The 20,663-nt window shown below is 44.8% G+C and overlaps 1 protein-coding gene across 6 annotated transcripts in view; it reads right to left on the bottom strand.

Moving 5' to 3' along the window:
* The window catches only part of PDE4DIP (phosphodiesterase 4D interacting protein), a 222,056-nt gene that overhangs the window by 120,223 nt on the left and 81,170 nt on the right, over positions 1 to 20,663 (bottom strand). For all 6 annotated transcript variants that reach the window (XM_083156692.1, XM_083156693.1, XM_083156690.1 and 3 more), the window contains 2 exons: positions 19,550 to 19,616; positions 14,435 to 14,529 (listed from right to left, as the gene is read on the bottom strand). In XM_083156692.1, coding sequence (XP_083012818.1) covers positions 14,435 to 14,529; positions 19,550 to 19,616 — 162 coding nt within the window. The remainder of the gene's footprint in view (positions 1 to 14,434; positions 14,530 to 19,549; positions 19,617 to 20,663) is intronic.

Below are 20,663 nucleotides of genomic sequence, written 5' to 3' on the forward strand. Positions count from 1 at the left end.
CTTCTGAAAATGAAAAATTTTGAGCCAGAACTGCATTTTTGTGTAAAAAATGTAATTTTTCATGTTCACTGCCCACTTGTATCAAAATTGGTGAAACCCCTGGGGGTTTGAAATGTACACTATACCCCTAGATGAATTCCCTGAGGGGTGTAGTTTGCAAAATGGGGTGACTTGTGGGGGGGTTCCACTGTATTGGTGCTTGGGGGGTCTTGCTAATGCGACATAGCACCCACCAAAATTCCACCAGAATCTGAGCCACAAAATCCAAAAATCACTCCTTCCGTTCTGAGTCCTGCCATGCACCCAACTGGTATTTTTTGGTCACATGTGAGGCATTGCCGTACTCGGAAGAAATTGGGGCACATATTTTGGGGTGCTTTTTCTCCTTCATACCTTCTGAAAATGAAAAATTGTGAGCCAGAACTGCATTTTTGTGTAAAAAAATGTAATTTTTCATTTTCACTGCCCACTTGTATCAAAATTGGTGAAACCCCTGGGGGTTTGAAATGTACACTATACCCCTAGATGAATTCCCTGAGGGGTGTACTTTGCAAAATGGGGTGACTTGTGGGGGGGTTCCACTGTATTGGTGCAACATAGCACCCACCATTCATTCCACCAGAATGTGTGCTGCAAAATCCAAAAATCACTCCTTCCGTTCTGAGTCCTGCCATGCACCCAACTGGTATTTTTTGGTCACATGTGAGGCATTGCCGTACTCGGGAGATATTGGGGCACAGATTTTGGGGTGCTTTTTCTCCTTCATACCTTCTGAAAATGAAAAATTTTGAGCCAGAACTGCATTTTTGTGTAAAAAAATGTAATTTTTCATTTTCACTGCCCACTTGTATCAAAATTGGTGAAACCCCTGGGGGTTTGAAATGTACACTATACCCCTAGATGAATTCCCTGAGGGGTGTAGTTTTCAAAATGGGGTGACTTGTGGGGGGGTTCCACTGTATTGGTGCTTGGGGGGTCTTGCTAATGCGACATAGCACCCACCAAAATTCCACCAGAATCTGAGCTGCAAAATCCAAAAATCACTCCTTCCCTTCTGAGTCCTGCCATGCACCCAACTGGTATTTTTTGGTCACATGTGAGGCATTGCCGTACTCGGGAGAAATTGGGGCACAGATTTTGGGGTGCTTTTTCTCCTTCATACCTTCTGAAAATGAAAAATTTTGAGCCAGAACTGCATTTTTGTGTAAAAAATGTAATTTTTCTTTTTCACTGCCCACTTGTATCAAAATTGGTGAAACCCCTGGGGGTTTTAAATGTACACTATACCCCTAGATGAATTCCCTGAGGGGTGTAGTTTTCAAAATGGGGTGACTTGTGGGGGGGTTCCACTGTATTGGTGCTTGGGGGGTCTTGCTAATGCGACATAGCACCCACCAAAATTCCACCAGAATCTGAGCCGCAAAATCCAAAAATCACTCCTTCCGTTCTGAGTCCTGCCATGCACCCAACTGGTATTTTTTGGTCACATGTGAGGCATTGCCGTACTCGGAAGAAATTGGGGCACATATTTTGGGGTGCTTTTTCTCCTTCATACCTTCTGAAAATGAAAAATTGTGAGCCAGAACTGCATTTTTGTGTAAAAAAATGTAATTTTTCATTTTCACTGCCCACTTGTATCAAAATTGGTGAAACCCCTGGGGGTTTGAAATGTACACTATACCCCTAGATGAATTCCCTGAGGGGTGTACTTTGCAAAATGGGGTGACTTGTGGGGGGGTTCCACTGTATTGGTGCAACATAGCACCCACCATTCATTCCACCAGAATCTGAGCTGCAAAATCCAAAAATCACTCCTTCCCTTCTGAGTCCTGCCATGCACCCAACTGGTATTTTTTGGTCACATGTGAGGCATTGCCGTACTCGGGAGAAATTGGGGCACAGATTTTGGGGTGCTTTTTCTCCTTCATACCTTCTGAAAATGAAAAATTTTGAGCCAGAACTGCATTTTTGTGTAAAAAAATGTAATTTTTCATTTTCACTGCCCACTTGTATCAAAATTGGTGAAACCCCTGGGGGTTTGAAATGTACACTATACCCCTAGATGAATTCCCTGAGGGGTGTAGTTTGCAAAATGGGGTGACTTGTGGGGGGGTTCCACTGTATTGGTGCTTGGGGGGTCTTGCTAATGCGACATAGCACCCACCAAAATTCCACCAGAATCTGAGCTGCAAAATCCAAAAATCACTCCTTCCCTTTTGAGTCCTGCCATGCACCCAACTGGTATTTTTTGGTCACATGTGAGGCATTGCTGTACTCGGGAGAAATTGGGGCACAGATTTTGGGGTGCTTTTTCTCCTTCATACCTTCTGAAAATGACAAATTTGGAGCCAGAACTGCATTTTTGTGTAAAAAAAATAATTTTTCATTTTCACTGCCCAGTTGTACCACAATTGGTGAAACCCCTGCGGGTTTGAAATGTACACTATACCCCTAGCTGAATTCCCTGAGGGGTGTAGTTTGCAAAATGGGGTCACTTGTGGGGGGGTTCCTAACTTTTAGCATGTTATGGTGCCTAGAAACCTACATGGTGCCTAAAAAATAATCTCATAAAAAGGAGGCTCCAAAATCAAGTAGGTGCTCCTTCTATTATGAAGCCTGTGGTTTGGTCACCGTGCACACTAGGGCCACATATAGGATATTTATGAAAACAAAAGAATTGGGGGAATCAATTTTTAGTCACATTTCTCTAGTAAAATGTACTGTGTTCCTTAGAAAAATGTATTAAAATTGCAAATCTGCAAAAAAAAAGAAATTTTGAAATTTCACCTACACTTTGTTTTAATTCCTGTGAAACACCTAAAGGGTTAACAAACTTCCAAAATGCTGTTTTGAATACTGTGAGGGGTGCAGTTTTTGAAATGGCATCATTTATGGGGGTGTCTCACATACAAGTCCCTCAAAGTCACATCAGAACTGAACTGGTCCCTAAAAAAATCAGTGTTTGAAATTTTCTTGAAAATTTGAGAATTTGCTATTCATATTGTAAGCCTCCTAGTGTCCCAAAAAATTAAAAGGAAGTTGAAATAATGATGTCAACATAAAGTAGACATATGGTCTATGTTAGTTATTCACTATTTTGAGTGGTAAGATTATTTGTCTCACAAGCAGAAAATTTAACATTTTGCAAATCGCTAAATTTTCCATTTTTTCACGATATTTTGGTATTTTTCACAAAAAAACACAGACTGTATCGACGAAAATTTACCACTAACTTGAAGTACAATGTGTCACGAAAAAACAATCTCAAAATCACTGGGATAAGTAAAAGCAAAAAAAAGTTATCCCCACTTAAGTGAGACATGTCAGAATTGAAAAAAAGGGCTCTGTCAGGAAGGCAAAAACAGGCTCTGTCAGGAAGGGGTTAAAACTACAGATTCAAATTCCAAATAAAAATAAGTGTTCCCCTCAAAGCCAGGATACGGTCAACATACGGAAATATCGAAAATCAATGCTCACACAATGCTTAAATATAGGCGGTAATTGGGGCCTGATCGCTCGGCCGCAAATTTGCATATCGCCCAATACTCGATACACTGCATGCGTATGGCCATCCTGCGATGAAACCCTGCTACTTTTTCTGTTCGTAAGGTGATTGACAGCAAGTAGGACGTTTAGTGGAAGTGTTAAGTAAAATACAGGTGTTCCTTGGAAAATGCTAGGAGTGTCTGGGAAAACAGTAGGCCTGCCTGAGCAATTTACGGTGCGTGACGTCAGCTTCTGGCAGGATATGCCTTCTTCCATCACACCGCTTAGTAAGTCTAATCAGGAACCTCCAATAGTCCTCAAAAGGCAAAAGCTAGAATCCTGCGATTTTCCCTTATCCCAACCATGTGGGAAAACTGTTCCAGATAAAATAATACCCCGCAAGTCACTCATATAATGTTCATAATATATACATAAATATGGAGTAACCAAAATAAAAAAAAAAGGTAATACACAATACAGAATAACAGTGATATTTATTGATCTCCATCACTTATAAAGATAAAAAAAAATAATTTCCCACTGATATTTAGACTTTATGGGTGAAATGTAATAGGATGAGAGATTCAGAAAGTGAGAGATTTGGTAAGAAATCTCCAGTTTTTTTAAAGTGGCAATCATTGACACAGCAAAATCACACTGGTTTTGCAGTGTAAATGATTGCCACTTTAAAAAAACTGGAGATTTCTTACCAAATCTCTCACTTTCTGAATCTCTCATCCTATTACATTTCAATAAGTTTGTTATTGGCTGCATTGATCAGGCCCATTGTGATACATGAATGGTGAGAAAGCTGAATGCTTCTGCTGAGGGTTTGCTATTTTACCAGTGTACCAATGCAGCTAATTTATCCATTAAACCGACTTCATTTACTTTAGTAATTTATTTGGACCATGGCCATTCTCAGTATACATATTACATAAATGTGTAAATACATGATATATATGTTAGCGTCTCGGACGCTCGGCTGCCGCGGGCCGGTGCACAGAGGGTGCACACGCAACTTCCGCCCGGCGAGGACGCACTGCACCCAGCTCCCGGCGTCCCCCTGCAGCCGCTCAGCGGTTGCCTGGTAACAGGGAACACCGGGAATCGCGCGCTCGGCCATCTGTACTTGCACCTTCTTCCATTCCCATCCTTCCGTGGCTGCTGATAGCTCCATCCATCCTGGGCCTTCCTTGCAGTTGATCCACTTTCTCCATCCTTCCGTGGGGTCACGTAAGTCCTCCAGTGGAGCCCGGGCATTTTGCATTTCCCTCCATAGCCCTCCGTGGCTTCTCTCTCGTTCCGTGGGTCCGCAGTTCTTTCCGGTCCCTTCTGTTCCTTTATCCTTTCCGGTTCTCCCTAGTTCCCGTTAGGCAGGGTCCCACCCCTTTCCATCTGTACCCTGCTTTGGGGAATCTCTTGCCTTTTGTGTACCTCAGTTCCGTTATCCCCATTCCCATCTCTGGTGTCTGCGACTGGGTCGCTATTCCCGTCCTTGGCCTGGTGCCGGTAGTCAGGGGTACTTTTCCAGCTAGGCCCTGTAGTCAGAATATCCTTTTGAGCCACCCCCTGACGATCGCTCACCCCTTGTCTTTACCTAACTCCTGGCTGCATCGGGGTTGGAGCAGGCTTAACCGGCTCCTTCGGACGCGGCGGCTACAGGCGAAGCCTAGCACCTGCAGGGGTGTTCCATCTGCCCGGGGGACTCCCCAGAGTCAGCGTAGGTTTCGCTGTGGCCGTCCTGAACAGCGGTCCCAGCTACGGTCCCACGCCTGACCTTCTAACCTTTCCCTCCTATAGTTCCACCCAGTACCTCGGCAGGTACCATAACAATATAGGGGGGAATTTAATAAGATGTGTATTCTACTTCACATGTGATGTTGCTATGGTCAACCAATCAGATCCGGTCTACTATGTTCTAGAGGGTGCTAAATGAATAGGAAGTAGATTCTGATTGGTTGCCCATAGCAACATCACATGTGAAGTCGAATACTCATATTAGTAAATTTCTCCCATAAAGTCTTGGCAATTCTATTTTTAAATTGCACACAGGGTCTGTTGGTGCAGTACCAGCCTATACACTTCAGTTAGCATTATAGTGTTGTCTGTACATATGATACAGACACTGAGCAGGTAACTGTGTTGAGAAGTACCAAATACCAGATAAACTTTCCATTTTATCCATTCCAAGTTCCACCTCTCTAAAGCATATGGAAATATTGTAACATACATATGATGGTGCTGATTCTAAGTCACACAGCTCTTTCTTAACTAACCCAAATGGTGAATGTTTGAATACAGTGCATCTGCTTATGCAAATTGACACATCTTTGTATACAGTATGTTCTATTCTGTCAGGTGCAAAATCATAGTTGGGTGCCAGTATGAAATATCTTAGATATACAGTATCAGTCAGATCTCATCGTCACTAATTCTGATAGTCAAGCAGCTGATTATGATACTTTTCTCCAGGTTCTTGTCTATCCTACTGTGTAGATTCTGTCCACACAGATCATATCACAACATGAATAGTGTTGTCATAGGCACTTATTCATTCAAATTGAATTATTATTAACCCCTTCCCGACATTTGACGTACATTTACGTCATGGTCGGGAAGCACTTCCCGACACATGGCGTAAATGTACGTCATGGATTTAAACTGTCACCGCGTCTATAGACGCGGTGACAGTTTCAACATGTCTGCTGTCCCTGACAGCAGACATGTCCGTGCATGCCCCGGGGGGGCTGCGATGCCGCCCCCCCGTCGGCGATCGCTGTGATTGGCTGTTCAGTGTGAACAGCCATTCACAGCGTTTTCCTGTGTCACCGGCGAATAACGTTCGCCGGTGACACGGGATCAGAGGTGATTGGTGCTGTAAAGTACAGCACCAATCACCGCGGGGTGTAAGGGTGACACTGGTGTCACCCCACCTCACCCCGCCCGCCCCCAAAGGCCGTGATTGGTCCGTCGGACCGACGGACCAATCACAGCCAAGGAGGGAGATTTAAACTAACGGTGACTGCACTGCAGACGCCATTCCGGTCTGGAAAGCGTGCAGTGCGGTCACCGTACCCCCCTGCCGCCATACTGACCAGAAATACTTGCTGCAATACTTACCTGATCGCTGCTGATTGCTTCCTGGATCCTGTGCAATAATTGTGCCATACTGTGATATTGTGCTGCTGCACTGTATTAGTATTAGCTAGATAGATAGAGAGATAGATAGAGATAGATAGAGAGAGATAGATAGAGATAGATAGAGAGAGATAGAGAGAGATAGAGAGAGAGAGATAGAGAGAGATAGAGAGAGATAGAGAGAGATAGAGAGAGATAGAGAGAGAGATAGTGTCAGAGAGTGCTATATTTTGTGCTGCTGCAGTGTGATATAGTTATAGATAGAGAGAGAGAGATAGAGAGAGAGAGATAGAGAGAGAGGCCTACTGACAGAGTGCTATATTTTGTGCTGCTGCAGTGTGATAGTTATAGAGAGATAGAGAGAGATAGAGAGAGAGAGATAGAGAGAGATAGTGACAGATTGTGCTATATATTTTTTATATAACTGACTGCTGCCCCCTCCTTTTGTGCTGATCAGTATAAATTAACTGATCAGTAACTTTTTGGGGGCGCAGGTTTTTTTTTATATATAGATATACCTGTGAGTGCTGCTGCTGCAGTGTCATAGAGTGTTAGATAGTGTTAGATAGTGAGAGATAGAGAGATAGAGAGAGATAGTGATAGAGAGTGCTAAATTTTGTGTCTGCTGTCCCCGCCTTTTGTGCTGATCACTATATCTGAGGTGATCAGCAACTTTTTTGGGGGTACAGAGGTTTTTTTTTTTTTATATATACCTGTCAGTTGCACCAAAGGTTGTGCACCTGCTGCACCTCACTGGTAATCAGTGTCGCATCACTGATCACCTTTTTTTTTTGTGTGTGTGCTGTGGGGTATTTTTTTAATTTTTTTTTTTACACACACTGTGATTTTGTGGGTGTCCTGTGGCCGCTGTGCGCTGATCAGTGACGTACATCACTGATCATCTTTTTCGGCACAGGGTTGATCTATTTTTTTTTTTTTTTTGATCAAATTCCTGTTGCCTTTGAGCGCTGTTCAGTGACAGACGTTACTGACCAACATCTGTGCTCAATTTTTGGCGCAGGACCTTTTTTTTTTTTAACCCCTTCCTTTTTTTTTTTTTTAACCCCTTCATTTTTTTTTTTTTTTAACCCCTTCATTTTTTTTTTTTTTATTGGTATAAAGCATTTTTTTTTTTTTCTGCACCACATACACACTACACACTACATACCCCCCGGATTGAAATAAAGTTTGTGCCCCCCCCTACACTATACACGTGTTGAAACATTTCACTACCGGTAACACAAAAATAAAAATGGCATCCCAAATGTCCTCCCAAATGTCCTCCCAATCATCCAGGAGAATGTATTCAGTGGAGGAGGCATATGCCATGCTTGCTTCTGACTCTGACACAGGCAGTGATGCAAGCGGGGAATTTGAAGGATTTGCCTTAAGCTCCTCTTCCTCCTCTGCTGATGAGGGACCCCCTCAAAGACGCCCCCGTAGATCAGCTGAGATTCCCCCCCCCCCCCAATAATTGATCTAGTATGGACCCCACCACCAGACAATTTTGAGCCCCAGGTTCCTGAGTTTTTGGGCATGCCAGGAATCCAATTTGATTCCACAGGTCTCAGAGAAATTGACTTTTTCAAATTATTTTTCTCTGATGATTTTATAAATTTAATGGTGGACCAAACTAATTTATATGCCCAGCAGTTTATTGCTCAAAACCCCACGTCATCATTTGCTAGGTGGACCCCTGTAGATGCAGTAGAGATGATGACGTTTTGGGGTCTGGTGTTTCATATGGGCATAGTAAAAAAGCCAGAAATTAGGCAATATTGGAGTACAGATGTTCTGTACAGTACTCCATTTTACCGTATGGCCATGCCCCGGACTCGATTTGAGACAATTCTTAAATTCATACATTACACCGATAATGCACAGTGCCCACCCAGAGATGATCCCACCTTTGACCGGCTATTCAAAGTCAGGCCGGTCATTGATCATTTCAGTGCCAAATTTGAAGAGGTGTACATCCCTGAAAAATTTATTTGTATCGACGAGTCCCTTATACATTTTAAAGGAAGGGTTAAATTCCGCCAGTACCTTCCCAGTAAGAGGGCAAGGTATGGCATAAAAATGTATAAGCTGTGTGAAAGCACCTCAGGGTACACCCACAGGTTTAGGGTTTATGAAGGGAAGGATTCAAGAATTCAACCGCCAGAATGCCCCCCCTCCCTCGTAGGTGTTAGTGGGAAAATTGTCTGGGATTTAGTGCACCCCTTCCTGGATAAAGGTTATCACCTCTATGTGGATAACTTTTACACTAGCATCCCCCTGTTTAAGGCCCTTGGTTCAAGAGGTACAGCAGCTTGCGGTACTGTGCGCAAGAACCAAAGAGGCCTCCCAAAAACGCTCATTGCCCAAGTAATGAGAAGGGGTGAAAGCAGGGGAATATGCACCGAAAATATGTTGTTGGTCAAATATAAGGACAAGAGGGATGTCCTTATACTGACAACAATTCACGGAGACAGTACCACCTCCGTCCCTGTACGAGGTACCAGTACCCACACCTCAAAACCTAATTGTATCCTGGATTACAATAGGTACATGGGCGGAGTGGATCTTTCAGATCAGGTACTGAAGCCGTACAGTGCCCTGCGGAAAACAAAAATCTGGTACAAGAAGGTGGCCGTGTATATCATCCAGATGGCACTGTATAACGCTTACGTGCTATTCCGTTCTACCGGCCAGAGGGGGACATTTATGCACTTTCAAGAGGAAGTCATAAAGGGCCTAATATTTGGGAACCAGCAGGCAGAGGGCCCCAGTACTTCTAGTACTGGCCCCCGTATTGTACCAGGGTAGCATTTTCCTGATGAAATCCCCTCCACTGGAAAAAAGGGCAGGACACAAAAAAGGTGCAAAGTTTGCTATAAAAAGGGAATAAGAAAGCAAACTATTTTCCAGTGTGACACTTGCCCCGACAAACCCGGCCTATGTATAAAGGAGTGTTTTAAATTATACCACACATCTATGGAATATTAGGTTCATAATTTCACCGTGCTTCGGGGGTCTTGCTAATGCCACATAGCACCCACCATTCATTCCACCAGAATCTGAGCCGCAAAATCCAAAAATCACTCCTTCCCTTCTGAGTCCTGCCATGCACCCAACTGGTATTTTTTGGTCACATGTGAGGCATTGCCGTACTCGGGAGATATTGGGGCACAGATTTTGGGGTGCTTTTTCTCCTTCATACCTTCTGAAAATGAAAAATTTTGAGCCAGAACTGCATTTTTGTGTAAAAAATGTAATTTTTCTTTTTCACTGCCCACTTGTATCAAAATTGGTGAAACCCCTGGGGGTTTTAAATGTACACTATACCCCTAGATGAATTCCCTGAGGGGTGTAGTTTTCAAAATGGGGTGACTTGTGGGGGGGTTCCACTGTATTGGTGCTTGGGGGGTCTTGCTAATGCGACATAGCACCCACCAAAATTCCACCAGAATTTGTGCTGCAAACTCCAAATATCACTCCTTCCCTTCTGAGTCCTGCCACTTTTTGGTCACACATGAGGCATTGCCGTACTCGGGAGAAATTGGGGCACAGATTTTGGGGTGCTTTGTCTCCTTCATTCCTTGTGAAAATGAAATATTTTGAGCCAGAACTGCATTTTTGTGTAAAAAAATGTAATTTTTCATTTTCACTGCCCACTTGTATCAAAATTGGTGAAACCCCTGGGGGTTTGAAATGTACACTATACCCCTAGATGAATTCCCTGAGGGGTGTAGTTTGCAAAATGGGGTGACTTGTGGGGGGGTTCCACTGTATTGGTGCAACATAGCACCCACCATTCATTCCACCAGAATCTGTGCTGCAAAATCCAAAAATCACTCCTTCCCTTCTGAGTCCTGCCATGCACCCAACTGGTATTTTTTGGTCACATGTGAGGCATTGCCGTACTCGGGAGAAATTGGGGCACAGATTTTGGGGTGCTTTTTCTCCTTCATACCTTCTGAAAATGAAAAATTTTGAGCCAGAACTGCATTTTTGTGTAAAAAATGTAATTTTTCTTTTTCACTGCCCACTTGTATCAAAATTGGTGAAACCCCTGGGGGTTTTAAATGTACACTATACCCCTAGATGAATTCCCTGAGGGGTGTAGTTTGCAAAATGGGGTCACTTGTGGGGGGGTTCTACTGTATTGGTGCTTGGGGGGTCTTGCTAATGCGACATAGCACCCACCAAAATTCCACCAGAATCTGAGCTGCAAAATCCAAAAATCACTCCTTCCCTTTTGAGTCCTGCCATGCACCCAACTGGTATTTTTTGGTCACATGTGAGGCATTGCCGTACTCGGGAGAAATTGGGGCACAGATTTTGGGGTGCTTTTTCTCCTTCATACCTTCTGAAAATGAAAAATTTTGAGCCAGAACTGCATTTTTGTGTAAAAAATGTAATTTTTCTTTTTCACTGCCCACTTGTATCAAAATTGGTGAAACCCCTGGGGGTTTTAAATGTACACTATACCCCTAGATGAATTCCCTGAGGGGTGTAGTTTGCAAAATGGGGTCACTTGTGGGGGGGTTCTACTGTATTGGTGCTTGGGGGGTCTTGCTAATGCGACATAGCACCCACCAAAATTCCACCAGAATCTGAGCTGCAAAATCCAAAAATCACTCCTTCCCTTTTGAGTCCTGCCATGCACCCAACTGGTATTTTTTGGTCACATGTGAGGCATTGCCGTACTCGGGAGAAATTGGGGCACAGATTTTGGGGTGCTTTTTCTCCTTCATATCTTCTGAAAATGAAAAATTTTGAGCCAGAACTGCATTTTTGTGTAAAAAATGTAATTTTTCATGTTCACTGCCCACTTGTATCAAAATTGGTGAAACCCCTGGGGGTTTGAAATGTACACTATACCCCTAGATGAATTCCCTGAGGGGTGTAGTTTGCAAAATGGGGTGACTTGTGGGGGGGTTCCACTGTATTGGTGCTTGGGGGGTCTTGCTAATGCGACATAGCACCCACCAAAATTCCACCAGAATCTGAGCCACAAAATCCAAAAATCACTCCTTCCGTTCTGAGTCCTGCCATGCACCCAACTGGTATTTTTTGGTCACATGTGAGGCATTGCCGTACTCGGAAGAAATTGGGGCACATATTTTGGGGTGCTTTTTCTCCTTCATACCTTCTGAAAATGAAAAATTGTGAGCCAGAACTGCATTTTTGTGTAAAAAAATGTAATTTTTCATTTTCACTGCCCACTTGTATCAAAATTGGTGAAACCCCTGGGGGTTTGAAATGTACACTATACCCCTAGATGAATTCCCTGAGGGGTGTACTTTGCAAAATGGGGTGACTTGTGGGGGGGTTCCACTGTATTGGTGCAACATAGCACCCACCATTCATTCCACCAGAATGTGTGCTGCAAAATCCAAAAATCACTCCTTCCGTTCTGAGTCCTGCCATGCACCCAACTGGTATTTTTTGGTCACATGTGAGGCATTGCCGTACTCGGGAGATATTGGGGCACAGATTTTGGGGTGCTTTTTCTCCTTCATACCTTCTGAAAATGAAAAATTTTGAGCCAGAACTGCATTTTTGTGTAAAAAAATGTAATTTTTCATTTTCACTGCCCACTTGTATCAAAATTGGTGAAACCCCTGGGGGTTTGAAATGTACACTATACCCCTAGATGAATTCCCTGAGGGGTGTAGTTTTCAAAATGGGGTGACTTGTGGGGGGGTTCCACTGTATTGGTGCTTGGGGGGTCTTGCTAATGCGACATAGCACCCACCAAAATTCCACCAGAATCTGAGCTGCAAAATCCAAAAATCACTCCTTCCCTTCTGAGTCCTGCCATGCACCCAACTGGTATTTTTTGGTCACATGTGAGGCATTGCCGTACTCGGGAGAAATTGGGGCACAGATTTTGGGGTGCTTTTTCTCCTTCATACCTTCTGAAAATGAAAAATTTTGAGCCAGAACTGCATTTTTGTGTAAAAAATGTAATTTTTCTTTTTCACTGCCCACTTGTATCAAAATTGGTGAAACCCCTGGGGGTTTTAAATGTACACTATACCCCTAGATGAATTCCCTGAGGGGTGTAGTTTTCAAAATGGGGTGACTTGTGGGGGGGTTCCACTGTATTGGTGCTTGGGGGGTCTTGCTAATGCGACATAGCACCCACCAAAATTCCACCAGAATCTGAGCCGCAAAATCCAAAAATCACTCCTTCCGTTCTGAGTCCTGCCATGCACCCAACTGGTATTTTTTGGTCACATGTGAGGCATTGCCGTACTCGGAAGAAATTGGGGCACATATTTTGGGGTGCTTTTTCTCCTTCATACCTTCTGAAAATGAAAAATTGTGAGCCAGAACTGCATTTTTGTGTAAAAAAATGTAATTTTTCATTTTCACTGCCCACTTGTATCAAAATTGGTGAAACCCCTGGGGGTTTGAAATGTACACTATACCCCTAGATGAATTCCCTGAGGGGTGTACTTTGCAAAATGGGGTGACTTGTGGGGGGGTTCCACTGTATTGGTGCAACATAGCACCCACCATTCATTCCACCAGAATCTGTGCTGCAAAATCCAAAAATCACTCCTTCCCTTCTGAGTCCTGCCATGCACCCAACTGGTATTTTTTGGTCACATGTGAGGCATTGCCGTACTCGGGAGAAATTGGGGCACAGATTTTGGGGTGCTTTTTCTCCTTCATACCTTCTGAAAATGACAAATTTGGAGCCAGAACTGCATTTTTGTGTAAAAAAAATAATTTTTCATTTTCACTGCCCAGTTGTACCACAATTGGTGAAACCCCTGCGGGTTTGAAATGTACACTATACCCCTAGCTGAATTCCCTGAGGGGTGTAGTTTGCAAAATGGGGTCACTTGTGGGGGGGTTCCTAACTTTTAGCATGTTATGGTGCCTAGAAACCTACATGGTGCCTAAAAAATAATCTCATAAAAAGGAGGCTCCAAAATCAAGTAGGTGCTCCTTCTATTATGAAGCCTGTGGTTTGGTCACCGTGCACACTAGGGCCACATATAGGATATTTATGAAAACAAAAGAATTGGGGGAATCAATTTTTAGTCACATTTCTCTAGTAAAATGTACTGTGTTCCTTAGAAAAATGTATTAAAATTGCAAATCTGCAAAAAAAAAGAAATTTTGAAATTTCACCTACACTTTGTTTTAATTCCTGTGAAACACCTAAAGGGTTAACAAACTTCCAAAATGCTGTTTTGAATACTGTGAGGGGTGCAGTTTTTGAAATGGCATCATTTATGGGGGTGTCTCACATACAAGTCCCTCAAAGTCACATCAGAACTGAACTGGTCCCTAAAAAAATCAGTGTTTGAAATTTTCTTGAAAATTTGAGAATTTGCTATTCATATTGTAAGCCTCCTAGTGTCCCAAAAAATTAAAAGGAAGTTGAAATAATGATGTCAACATAAAGTAGACATATGGTCTATGTTAGTTATTCACTATTTTGAGTGGTAAGATTATTTGTCTCACAAGCAGAAAATTTAACATTTTGCAAATCGCTAAATTTTCCATTTTTTCACGATATTTTGGTATTTTTCACAAAAAAACACAGACTGTATCGACGAAAATTTACCACTAACTTGAAGTACAATGTGTCACGAAAAAACAATCTCAAAATCACTGGGATAAGTAAAAGCAAAAAAAAGTTATCCCCACTTAAGTGAGACATGTCAGAATTGAAAAAAAGGGCTCTGTCAGGAAGGCAAAAACAGGCTCTGTCAGGAAGGGGTTAAACACCTCAGTGTGGAAAAGTCCACCCCTGTAGTTTTGAGGTTAATTGGACTCCCCCTCCCCATAGAATTATTACCTGATACTCTCTCATTTTTCTCATCACAAGTCTAAGGTCTTCTTTGGCTTTAGTGAGATCACTCTTGAGTAGTTCTGTTTTTTCATATTCCTCACCTTTAAACAAACACATTTACATACACTTAAATACTCTTTTTTTCCAAAAACTATTTTTATTTTATTGTTGCAAGAGAAAATGACACCATATGATCAAATAAACTTTGAATGAAACAGGGACAGAGTAATTGTCTTCATCGGGGCATAACTAGATATTTGCAGGCCACATAGCCAAAGTTCGTAAGGTCCCCTATATACCAAATATTGGCGAAATGTATATAGAAAATATAAGTTATACAAAAGAGCAGTGTCCCAATTACATTTATAAACAAATAAGGGGGGGGGGGGGAGAAAGGGAGGGTTGTCAAGTAGCAAAGGGAAGACACAAGACGCTGACATTAACTAAAACTGGTACTGAATCACAAGTGCAGTGCTGGATTAAGCCTTCGGGGGGCCAGGGCACTTTAGACACGGGGGCCCCTTCCCACTTGTCAATACTGGCCGCAAACTGCACGGGAGAATATTTTACTGTCAGAACATAGAGTAAAGGCAGCAGTGTCGGACTGGGGCATGAAGGGCCCACCAGGGAAATCACTCTCAGAGGCCCACCAAGGGGAGTTTCGCGCGCCGCAGGCGCGCCGATTTTTTTGGGGGGCTTGGCCTAGCAATATGGGGTGTGGCCTATTTCAATTAGACCACACCCCCATTTTTGACGCTGTGGGGCATGGCTAGTGGCTCTGAGCTGCTGGCTATGTCCCCGGCTAGGACAGAGAGAGTGACAGCAGACAGAGAGTGACAACGAGGACACAGAGAGAGCCACATATGTATATTGAGGTCCCCCCACTTAGATAATAGTACAGCACATAGGCCCCCATACAATACATAGGTCCCCCCACTCATATAATAGTACAGCACAGCACGTAGGCCCCCAATAAAATACACTACATAGGCCCCCCACTCAGATAATTGTACAGCACAGCACATAGGCCCCCAATAAAATACATTACATAGGTCCCCCACTCAAATAGTACAACACATAGCCCCCCCCCATATAGTACATTACATAGGTCCCCCACTCAAATAGTACAGCACATAGGCCCCCATATAGTACAGCACATAGGCCCCCCATATAGTACAGCACATAGGCCCCCCATATAGTACAGCACATAGGCCCCCATATAGTACAGCACATAGGCCCCCCATATAGTACAGCACATAGGCCCCCCATATAGTACAGCACATAGGCCCCTTATAAAAAACTAAACCAGTCAGACACTGTGCAGGAAAGGTGGAAATATGGCTGGATTATTTGTGACAGACTCACAGAGACTCTGGAGGATGATGATCTCTGGTGACTCTCAGGAGCCGTTGCACTGCAGCTTGTCTTGACTTGAACAGCGGGGCTGAGCTCCGGGTCACCAGGCTTATTCTGCACTCCCACTCAGATCCCCCCCCTCATGCGTGCCCCGGCTGGCGGCCACCGCGTATCTGCCAGTCTGCCTCAGATGTTTCGCGCCAATGTCTGCGACTGGGCAGTACAGACTGTGCGCAGGGTGCGGCGCTGGTGCGGCAGTGACGTCATGACGTCATGCATTGCCCGCCGGCGCCGCAAGGGACACTTGGGAACGGGAGGGGGGACGGCGCCGCAAGGGACACATGGGAACGGGAGGGGAGACGGCGCCGCAAGGGACACTTGGGAACGGGAGGGGAGAGCTGCTGCCGGGCACCGCACAGACTGCAGAACTGACACTTGAAGGAGGGTATGATAGCCCCGCCCCCCTAAACAAGTGGGCGGGGCTAGAAACCACCGGGGCCCATCGGGGGATTCCCCGGTTCCCCGCCAGGCCAGTCCGAGCCTGAAAGGCAGTATACACTTGGTCAATGGGTAACTGTAGGCGGGGGGGGGGGGGGGGGGGGGGTGTTAATATATATATATTGCTATATATATATATATATTGCTGGCTGAACTCCAAGGAGTACACATACTGTATCTAGGATAAGGACAGGGATTATTTCCTTTATATAACCTTTATCCAACTGATGCACGGCTCTGAGAACAAATGACAGTTGACCATTTGCTTGGAAATGCTGGAAAACTGACAAACTGTCACTTATCCATAACCATGTTTTTGCTCCAACCAGCCAGATCTGAAGATAAATCTTACTAGTGTATGAGCACCTGTTGAATGTTACTGTGAGCTTTGTAAGGTGAAATGGAAATCACAAAGAGATTATTTGGTACTTGTGTAGTTTCACGGCGCCGCTGCGCGCACAGTCTGTCTCTGAAACTTGGCAGCTTGCCAGAGGCTCTGTTTAACTGTGCGCGTGCCACTCTAGCTCTGCCTGACTGTGCTCGTGCCGCTCTAGCTGTAAGCTACGTATTGACAGTTACGTTAACAGCGTAGTGGCCGGGCAGCAGCAGCGCGCTGCCCAGGTCACTGTGGGACTTGTAGTTCCACAGTGAAATAGGCAGCCCTGCGCACCTCTGACAACAGGGGAATGTAAAAGTGGACACCCCGGGCACCCCCCGGCACACCGCTACCAAAGGGGGAGTCCCCCATGCAGACACTAAATTTAGACGCAAAAGCGTCTGAAAACCGGACTACCTGCAAGCCGCTAAGAAGGGGGAGTCAGGGTTCAGACGATAAAGCTTCTGAAACCCAACTACCTGCTAGCCGCTACGAAGGGGTCGTATCCCTCATGCAGACGCTAAAACTTAGACGCTTTAGCGTCTGAAAACCGGACTACCTGCTAGCCGCTAACAAGCCGGGGGTTTCTGGACTTAGACGCTTTAGCGTCTGAAACCCGACTAACTGCTGGCCCTCTGAATTTAGTTGGGACTAGGGGTACATCTAAATTTAGACGCTAAAGCATCTAAATTAAGTTGGGTCTAGGGGTACACTATTTAAACCTGTCCACAGTGGCACTAGTCGACGCAACAGCTGTCGACCACTATCCACGCCAACCCGAAGCATGGCGAGCGTAGCGAGCCCCGCGAGGGGTGGCGGTACGCGTCCTATGACCTTTTCATACCCCCACTATCCACGTCGGCGCGGACTCGAGAACAGAAAGTGTGGCGAGCGCAGCGAGCCACCGAGCCCGAAGCGTGGCGAGCGTAGCGCGCCCTGCGAGGGGACGCGGATACCTTCACTCGCTGCACTCGCCACACTTTCTAGTCTCAACTCCACGCTGATGTGGATAGTGGGGGTATGAAAAGGTCGTAGGACGCGTACCACCGCCGCTCGCCATGCTTCGGGTTGGCGTGGATAGTGGTGCTGTTTCAGGAACACATTCACACCTGCACACTCACACACCTGAGACAGTAATGACGAAATTTTTGGCAACTGTTAACTTTTTTTTAGTTGAAATTTAACTTGATGAGAACTTGAGGATATAAATGATTCAAAGAACATGTAGGAAATCAGCGTAAAGAACAGTCCAATATTAATTAAAAAGTCATGATTGGTCGGTAGAACAGGAAGGAGCTTGTGCGTCATCACCGCCAGCACTTGCAGAGGAGTCGGCGCTCTCATCGTCCTTCTCGATCAGGGTCAGAGCATGCAGGATGAGTTGGAAGGGGTCCCGGGCGCCTAAACTCTGCCTCCACATGGAGGTAGGAGTCCAGGTGATGGCGCGCGGTCCCCCTTTGGCGCTTATTGAGCCACTTGCAGCTGCGCCACTTGCAGCTGCCCCACAGGCGCTCTATGGTTTGGGTGTGCACCCCAGTGTCCGGGTCAACAAAATTGTACTTATGATTGACCTTGCCATGCAGGTAACCGGCCTGCTCGAGCTGCTGGGTGTTGTAGGCCCTCCAACAGTCCGTGTAGACGGTGGTGCCCGGCTCAACATGTGCCTCAATGGCAGCCATTAGAGTGGCGGCATCCCGCCGCTCCACCGCAGTCATGAAGCACTGCCCGGTCTCCCTGGAGATGCACCGGAACACCCACTGCTGGGGCAAGAGCTGTCCCACGTTGTTCTTCCTCTTGACATAGAGGCTCTCGTCGACCTCGACGATGTGACCCGGGCCTCCAATCCGCCGCTGAGGCTGCGCCAGCAGGTCCACCGTGCAGGCCTCCCTCATCAGATTATTATACTGCACGGCAGTTTTCTGTGAGATGTTCAGCTGCCGATCACAGAACTTAATGCTGGTCAGCTCTTCTGCCCAGCAATACAGGAAGCGGATCAGGGTCATGAAGCTGAGGTGAGACCCCCGAAACCACTGCGCGGACCTCACGCTCACCTTCTTGCGCCACATGCGCTCTTTCACGCTGAGCCTCATGGGGTGGCCATTGGGGCAGGTCTGGGTCTGCGGCAGGAACTGGCGGGCCTGCAGGAAAGCCACCGCCTCCTCTTCCATCTGCGGCAGACTGAACAGCGTCAGACGCTCCATCGCCATAGTCAGGTTCGCCACTGCCATTATGCACCTCCATCTCTCACACAGTGCTACTACTGACTGACTACGCTAGCTGCGTAGCGCTCTGACTGATTACGTTACGCTGTCCGCGCGGGGCTAAGCAGCAGACTGTGCACGCGAAGTGCCAGGAGTGTGAATTCAGACGCTAAAAGCATCTAAAAGCGCCTAAAATGTTAGCGTCTACATTGGGGACAACCCCTTTGGTAGCGGTGTGCCAGGGGTGTGCGGTTTAGAAGCCCCGTTTGTGTCATGTTTACATGGTACATTTCATTACATTACAGCTAGAGTGGCACGCGCAGCGCTACATTACATTACATTATAGCTAGAGCGGCACGCGAGCCTCTGGCAGGCTGCCAAGTTTCAGAGACAGACTGTGCGTGCGGTGGCGCCGTGAAACTACACAAGTACAGATTAGGTACTTGTTATTTATACCAGGCAAATGGTGAGTATTATTGTAGGAGTATGAAGTTTGTTCTTCTATAGAGAACCAAAACAACCAGAGTCTCATGAAGTGATCAGGTTTGTTACGCAAGTACCATTTCACATGTGGTACATAAATGTGCATAGTGTATCTTTAACAAAAGCTAGACAAGGCTTCCATCTGCTACAGTAGGAAATGGACTGGGAAACATGTGAGTACACAGATTTGAAGCAGAAGGAACTTACTCTTTGCATCCTGCTCTTCAGAATTCATGCAGATGGACATAGGTTGGACAGAGTTCTGGGTTAATGCCTTAAAAACAGATATATTTTCAGTGATCTCTAAAACATATAATTGTTCCATATGTAAGATACGATTACTAGGTAAATTGTATCTTAAAACTGAAATTTTCACTCATTTTTATCTCATATCTTCCACTTGCTAATATTGTGACTAATATTGTGACTTGAAAATAGGTGACAAGAAGATTTAACATGAACGGTTTTCATGCAGCGCTAAGAATTAGCGATTCTGTAAAGAACAGAATTGTTGCAACAATATATAATAAAATTAACAGTAGTTTTGATGCCTGCCAAGTTCTAATGTAGTTAATAGAAGAAAAAGTCTATTGGGTAATTCAGACCTGGTTGCATGGCTGTGAATTTGCAGGCTGAGCAATTATCGAAAGACTGCGTATGCACAAGGCCTTCCTGCTATATAACCCTGCTTCTTTTTTATCTCTGGCTGTTAGCAAGTTGATTGACAGAAAGCGTTGTTTGTGGGTTGTAACCGGACGTTTTCTGGGAGTGTCAGGGAGTGCCCAGGTGTTTGAGAGGAAGCCGTGTGACGTCAGCTCCGGCCCCGATCCGACTGTTTCTATTGCAGCCACCAAGTAAGTCTCGAGGTACGCTACAGTGGGAAAATCATTTGATGATGAGCAGCTTGTAAATGGATTTGTGGCTATTCGCCAATCCAGGTAATTTTCACAGACTTGCAGAGGGCGGGATTTCACTCTGTCTGGGCAGCATATACCTATTGCAGAGTTTAGCAGCCCAGCGATCAGGTCTGAGTAGATCCCAATGATATTGTAGAGGAATATAACTTTTTAATAAAAGCAATTGGGGGAGCTTCTAATTAATGGTGACATTACCCCTTATACAGCAATTCTATCTTAAATTGGTACCAAAGTATAAATTACACAGTCTTATCAATGTTTGCAATATCCGACCTAAATAAAAGGCAATTTTATAATGTAATCATATCTGCTTTAACCAATGCAGTAATTTCTTTTATATACGAGTTATATTCTAACAATTTAATGGCTGATATACCTAATAAGCAAATAAATACATACATACT

Source organism: Crinia signifera, chromosome 8, assembly GCF_055691185.1.
Source record: "Crinia signifera chromosome 8, ASM5569118v1, whole genome shotgun sequence".
NCBI classification, from domain to species: Eukaryota; Metazoa; Chordata; class Amphibia; order Anura; family Myobatrachidae; genus Crinia; species Crinia signifera.